This window comes from Monoraphidium neglectum, assembly GCF_000611645.1.
Source record: "Monoraphidium neglectum strain SAG 48.87 unplaced genomic scaffold scaffold00645, whole genome shotgun sequence".
Classification (NCBI taxonomy): Eukaryota; Viridiplantae; Chlorophyta; class Chlorophyceae; order Sphaeropleales; family Selenastraceae; genus Monoraphidium; species Monoraphidium neglectum.
In genome coordinates, this window is record NW_014012983.1 from 1 (window position 1) to 7096 (window position 7096).

General features: G+C 61.8%; 2 protein-coding genes across 2 annotated transcripts in view; one reads left to right on the forward strand and one right to left on the reverse strand.

Moving 5' to 3' along the window:
- Positions 1–2502: 2502 nt before the first annotated feature.
- MNEG_4590 (hypothetical protein) lies at positions 2503–3859 on the reverse strand (the record flags this gene model as incomplete). Its single annotated transcript, XM_014046931.1, has 2 exons — positions 2503–2583; positions 2654–3859. 2 exons carry the CDS (start codon positions 3857–3859, stop codon positions 2503–2505), a joined length of 1287 nt encoding a protein of 428 aa, XP_013902385.1.
- Positions 3860–6282: 2423 nt separating this feature from the next.
- MNEG_4591 (ATP-dependent Clp protease ATP-binding subunit ClpX) overlaps positions 6283–7096 on the forward strand; it is a gene marked incomplete at both ends in the record, with an annotated part of 6188 nt that continues 5374 nt past the window's right edge. The window contains 2 exons of the mRNA XM_014046932.1: positions 6283–6325; positions 6862–6968. Coding sequence (XP_013902386.1) covers positions 6283–6325; positions 6862–6968 — 150 coding nt within the window. The remainder of the gene's footprint in view (positions 6326–6861; positions 6969–7096) is intronic.

Here is a 7096-nt window from a genome sequence, read left to right on the forward strand (position 1 = left end):
AACACACACAGACAGGCAGACAGAGTGGCGGACACCCTTATGCGGGAAAAAGCTTGCACTGCCAAAGGGGGTGCCAGCAGTGTACCATCAATTAGGGCCCCATCAACGCCCCTACCTAGAAAGCGCATCAGGCAACTTTGCACATATCCAATGCCTGCGGGGGCAGTTGGCAAGATGGTGGGGGCCGCCCCCCCCACAGGCAGCAGGGTGCCATGCACTCAAAGTGGTGTGGAGGGGACAGCCTGTTCAAGCCGTGCAAAAAAATGCAGATTGCGTCCAACCAGCAGACGAAGGCTCCCAGCAGAGGTGGATGCCTTCGTTGGGCTACCAGTATTCGTCGGCGGGCAGCTGTGCCAGCAGACGCCGCCACCCGGTCCCAGCCTGCTCTTACCTAGCAGCATTAGGCGCCCCTGAGCAGTATAATGGAGCGAACTGACGCGCACTACTGAGATCAGAATGGTCGAGCAGGCCGCGACTAGGTGCTCTTGGAGGTGGCCCAGCGCTTTGCCAGTGTCTCTGAGGACGCCTGCCCTTGATCTTCCCAGCACTGTTACTACCTGGTAAAATTTGAGCCTGCAGTGTATGATAAACGCGGAGGCAGCGCCAGAGGTGAGCGACTGCTGTAGTGCGGTCGAATGATCGAACAAATTAAAAATTGTGGGGGTAGACAGCTTGTGCGCACTTGATATAATCTTACGTAAACAGCCCAACACGAGAGCAGATTTAGGCAAGTGCTGAAAAGGCAATGAGATGGCTTGTTATCGCTGGCACAGGCCCGCGCGCTGCATCAGCAGCTGCTGCGTCACTAGTGTCATACCGTACTCGGGACAACGAATGGGCTTCTTTCACAAATGGCCCCAGCAGGACATGAGCCTTCTGACAGAACGAGAAGGATTTCAGGGTGTCAAAGACCTCGGTCGGACGGCCCCGTTTGAGGCGCCGGCGGCGCAGCTGCGGCGGCCGGGGCTCTACCGCTTTGTGTGCAGCCTAGGTCTGTCCAGCTGCCTAGTGCCACAAGGATGCGAAGAGTAAATTTATGGCGGCGTCGCCATCGATCGCTCCGACAGTACCACGCCAAGGCGTTCTGGTTGGCTGTGTCTTGCGGGGCTTAATGCCTCCTGTCAGGTGATGCGCAGTGGGCTTTCCCTCTGTTGCTCTCTTTGAAGCCTGCGGTTGCTTGTGGCACGGCCAGACATATCTATCCCCTCCCTCTCTGTTGTCCCCCTTTTTTGGCCTTGAGGGGCCTCCAAACTTGTTCATCAACCTATGCACGCAAGCCCGCATGCATGCCTTGGTGCGCAGCGCAGACCAGCACGCACTTGGGAACTTCATCCACGCCTGATTTTCAATGCTGGGGGCTGGGGGAGGCTGCGCACCTGACCGGGCTGCCTGACATGGAGGCCGCCCTGATTGAGCGTACCAATGCATATGCAGGTGGCTGCTGCACCGTTGGCAGCAGGAGACGCGGGACACATGCGATCGAGCACGCCATGTCCCATTGCGCAACGGTCTAATCAAGCAGTCACAGAGTCTTCGTTTTAATAAGAAGCAACATGATGTACTTTGGATACATGCAGTACCGTAAAGCGCATGGAGGTCGAGTTCGACTTGATTCCGGAAAAAGATTTGAAAACACCTTTGCAAAAATCACAGGCCATGGTGAGGCTGCGAGCACAAAACATATAGACAGGCAAGATTGAGTTATGGGCACAATGTCTTTTGACAATTATGGAACGAGCCTCACTCAAGGGCTGCTAACTGCCCTGCCAGTGCTGCTGGTGGTTGACGGCCCTGCGACTGGCGCACTCTCAGGAGCCTGCAATTGTTGCTGCTGCTGCTGCTCCTCCTGCTGCTGCTGCTGCTGCTCTTGCTGCTGCTGCTGCTGCTGCTGCTGCTGCTGTTGCTGCTGCTGCTGGGCAGCCGCCTGCGCCGCTAGGCACTGCTGCTTATGACCGCCCCTCCACCCCGCCCTGTAGCAGGTATCGGAGCAGAAGCGCGCCGCCCTGCAGCCAGCACACAGCTTCAACCGCACGCCATCATCGGCGCTGGTTTTGCCGCACACTGCACAGCCCGCGGCAGCCGTAGGAGCACTGCGCGCCTGCTCAACTGCAGGCGGAGAAACGATTTCGATGTGGCCTGGGTGACACGCTGGGCTGTCACCAGCAGCAGGGTTCGGCACAGGCGCGACCGGCGCCTGCTGCTGCCGCTGCTGCTGCTGCTGCTGCTGCTGCAGCGTCTCCTGTTGCTGCTGCTGCTGCTGCTCCTGCTGCCGCTGTTTCTCCAGCTGCTGCTGTTCTTGCTGCTGTTGCTCCTCCCGCTGCAGGTGCCGCCGCTCGTCGCTCATGAGCCACAGCAGGCATGACAACGCAGACTCCTGTGTTGCATCGTTTGATGCCTCTTGGTAAAACGGACTCGCGTCTCCGCCTTCCACGTGTAGCACTGCCGGCCGCGGGGGCCCTACCCTGGCTTGCAGCGACGCCACCAGGCCTGGCGCCGCCACTCTCATAGTCGCTGCGGCGGCTGCTGCTGCTGCCAACTCCTCATCCACACCTGCTCCTGCGACACGGGCTGCTGGGCCGAGCACTGCGGCGGGGCCCCCAACGAGACAGCAGAGCGCTGCCGCAAGGCATGTGATCAGCCACAGGGACAAGACTTTGAAGTTCTGAGCATATGAGAACTTGAGCAGCGCCTCGAGGGCGCGCGCCGTCGCCGCAGGCAGGCTGCCGGGCGCCGCGACAAGGCGGCGCAGCACATCTGTGTGCCCCTGGCGTCCCGGCTCGACCGCGGCGGTGCAGACCGCCTTCGCAATTGTGGCCGCCGCAGACGTCTCCAGGGGGTGCCAAGGGCAGGCGTCGAGCTGCCGCGCCAGCGCCTCGGTGGCGGCCGGCGCGCGCGACAGCAGGTCGGCGAAGGAGCACGCCAGGTCGGTGCCACATGTCCACGCGTCTGTGGTGCACATGAACCATGAGACTTCGAGTGCCGCGAGACACGTCCCGCACAGCCCACCCTGCTCGGGCGGGCAGCCACCGGCCCCCTCGCGCCGCAGCAGCGCCACGAGCGCTGTGGGGAGTGGCAGTTGGCGCAGCGCCGCGGCGACGGCGCTGACATTCTCAGCGGCGAACTGCACGAGGCGCACAGCGTGGAACCTGTCGCCCGCGTCAGGGCTGTTTAACAGGCGAACGAGCGCGGGCAGCACGCCGGGCGTGCACGCCACCAGTGCAGCGAACGCAACCTTCGCCCTGCCCGCCGGCAGCTGCGCCACCACGGCGCCGAGCAGTGCGAGGCTGTCCCTCTGGCGCGCCGCGCGGCTGGCATCAGCCAAGAAGGTGGCCGCGGCACTTACGAGCGCGGGCTGCGCGGCGAGGTCGGCGCAGGCGGCGGGGCTGGCGTGTGCTGTGTGGCGCAAGAGGGCCACCGCGCTGTCGATGTTCAGGGCGGCAAACAAGTTGTTGTAGCAATCGATTTCGAAGCTGGCGCGCGAGACGGCGTCGCTGCGGCTGCCGCCACGACTGGCATTGCTGCGGATGTCGCCGCCGCTGACGCTGCCACCGCTGGCGCCGCCTCCGGTGGCGCCGCCGCCCCTGTCGCCGCTGCCGCCGTCCGCCACGAGCTGCGCCGCGCTGTTGATCACAGCGGGCGTTTTCGCGCAGCGAGCGGCCAGCCGCGCCGCGGCGGCGCGGTCGGCGCAGGCCTGCAGCAAGCGTCCGAGCGCGCCCAGGGCCGGCGCAGCGATCTTTGGGGTACTCATGCTGGCCATCCGCAACAGCCAGTCTGCAAGCTCGTATTGACACTCCAGCACGGCGTGCGTGAAGGCGCGGGCATCGCCGTCGTCCTTCACCCCAAGCAGCATCGACGCCATCACATTCAATCCGTTCAAAACGACCATGGGCTGGTGCCTGAACCTGCCAATGACTTCGCAAAACGCGGCCGCGAAGCCGGGTAGGGCACCCAGCTGCCAGTGACCCGGGCGGCGAGCGAGTCAAAGGGGCGGGGGTGGCGTCAGGGCAGTCTGGCATGCATCATACAACGCAGACAACATGTGAACAACACTAGATTGCAATGCGGCTACTGCTCAAAGTGTGTGCTGGGGCAGACAGCAAGGCTGCCGTTGCCCCTCCCACACCGAACCCGATATGACAAGCCGACCGCGCCGCACCTGCTGCAGCCGCATCAGATCCGTGCAGTACACCATCAAAAAGCCCTGCAGCAGCACGTTCGCCTGCAGAGACGTCTCCAGCTCAAGCAGCACCCGCAAAACCTGGAGCGTCAGGCCGCCCGCAACGCGCACATTGGCAGGCGCACCCTCGCTCGCGTCGCGCAACGATCGGAGCACTGTGTTGGCCTGCAGGGCCTGGAACTCTGCGCTGGACTGGCCGGGACCACATGACTGCACGAGCAGTAATAATTCGTGAAGCGCGCTTTCTAGCGCCTGCATCCTCGAGATACCAGGCTGAGATCAGCGGGATGATAGCGACGGCGGATGCTCCACAATACCAAGTGGCACGCGAATCAACAAATTGGATACAGTACATAGGTATGTAGAGTGGTAACTGGCAAAAAATCATGAATACGGTAGGCAGGATTGATTGATGGGTACAGATTTCATGAAGGTAGGTACCTTTGAACCTTGCGCACGTACGTAGGTGGTCTGCTGCCTGCTTCTCTGCCAGTGCTGCTGAAGCAGCCGTTGATATTTTGATGGTGGTTGCTAGCCCTGCGACCGGCCCATTGCCAGGTGACTGACGGGTGCTTCATTCGCACCTGAACGATTCAGGCGACGGCATAAATTGGAAGAGCGGCTGAGTTGGCGGTGTGCCACGACAGGGGTCACTGGCCTTACTGTACGGTGACTTTAGCCGCCGTTTGTTGCACGTTATGCCTCAACCGATTGGAAGGTGCCAGAGAAAGGTGTGCACATGGGTGAACAAACTTTACTTATGGGGGATTCTGACTCCGGGGTGTACAAGTGAAATCACCGCAGTTGCATGCATGCAGTGCGGAGCACGCCATTACAGTACCCTGTGGCGACTGGAGGAGCCCACCACCGTAGACATTGCCAAATGTGGCATGCAGCGGTGTGCACAAAGCAAGTGGGGTATCCCTGCCCGCCTGCATCCCTACCTCTGTTTCACTCGCTCTTGCTGCATACCATTGTGCAAAGTTGTCCTGGGGTGGCACCGGTGTACCTGTCATCAGCCGAAAATTGCCACAGAAATTTCCTGGTGTGATCGTCCTCGTCTTTCTGAAGCGCGAGGCATGGACGTGTCTGCTCCCATTCGCGCTGGCCGCACACTCCCGCAAAGCCCAAACCCTGTGTCCGGTCAATGCAAGGCTCAATCCAGCAGCGGACGCTCGATCCGGGGGGCAGATGCATGCACAGGGCCAGCTGGCTCACGCTTCTGATTTGTTGGTTTGCTGGCCAGTCGCTGTCAGCCTTTACATAATAACTCTAAAGGAACAGCCCCAGCTGCACGCGCCCATCTGCAAAACTCCTCTGATCGTGTCGAGCCCTACGTGCATGGTGCGACAGTGGACACCACAGCTGCTGCATGCGCGGCAAGCCATGAACTTGATACTCATTCCGTAGGACAGTCAAACAATGTGCTGGTGCGTATTAGCCACTTCTTGTCGTCGGCGCTTTGGATGGCTATATCGCAGTCATTTGAAGCCCGACCCCTCTTGGCCCGGTGCCGTATCTCACCGGCCTTCCTACTTCTCTTGACAGCATATAAGCTGGGTACTGCCCTTGCCCGCAGGTGCCAATCGCAGTGTGGGCAGTGCTTGAGGACGAGGCTGTTGACCGTGATTGGAAGCAACACACCGAATGGCTGGGGATGGTCGGCGCTGCTGCGCAGGAGCGCCAGCAGGTGCATCACGTGACGGGTTGCGGCACGCCATGTCACATTTTGATTTGTCAATGCTGGTCGTTCGAGCGCCACGCCCTGCCAATGGACTTGTGCGCACTCAGACACACCGCTCTGCCTCGTGCGCAAAGAGACATAACTTTTCTTCACACGCACACAGGCAGGCTCCACCGCAAGATCATGCTGCTGTCCAAGCTCTCTGCTGCCCCGATCGTATCAGGTGTGGCTCCACTGCTGGTATCGCTACAAGAGAGATATGGACACACATTACAGGTGCGTGCCTGGAGGAGCAAACCGCGTGCTGCTGTTCAGCACTGCCGCGAGAGCCTCTGACAATGCCCCTCTACCTCGCCAACAAGTCGCTGAAGGGCCTCTCAAGGGACGGACATCGGTCGCTTTCCATCAGAGCCCCCTCCACATGCTGCAGCTTGCCCCTGCAGCGGGTCCCGCTGACTTCGCAGGTGCGTCACCCGCCTCGCGCTGCACTCCAGTGCGTTCCCTGCTGCCGGCGATCAACTCACGCACCGCCTTGTTCTCTCTGCCATTGTCTTTCCTGGCAATCTTGTGCAGCAGCCACAATCGAAGGCGCTGCCGTTGGGGCTGCACTGGTGCTCCAGTTGCGCGGTGAGCTGCTGTGAAGAGGGCGGGGGCAGTGCCACTGTGGACAGGCGCCAGCCCGTCCCTGCTGTTGGTTAGGGCGGAAAATGCAGTGGGAGCGTCGCCTGATCGGAGGCGCAGTGTACCTGTTGGAAAATTTAGTGGCAGCGTCGCCCGATCTGAGGCGCGGTGTCTACCTGTCGCCAGCACAAGCACGCAGCAGCTGGGCCGGCGGCGGCTCGAAGCAAGGGCTGGAGGCAGGAAACCCCCCACCGCCGCCCCCACCACGGCTGCTGCGCCTTTGGCGCGCCGCGCCTGCCCAGCGGCCATGTGTCGCGCTCTCATCATACCTACACCCTCCTTGCCCAAAATCACAAACAAAAGACCATCCACTCCGAAGTGGAGCGCCCCGGGCTCTTTGCCAGCGCTGACAGCGGCGCCCAGCCCAGCCACTACCCCGCTGGCGGCGGCGGCTACGCCGCGTCCCAGACCCACGCGGCCCCCACGGTGAGGGGCTGCCCGACGCTGCCTGCTTCTCCCCCGCCGCGGCGCGCCCTCTGGGAGAAATCGCCGCTCCCGCGCCTCACGCCACCGCCAGGCACCCCTGATCCGACCCGTCGGCCCCCCCCCCCCCC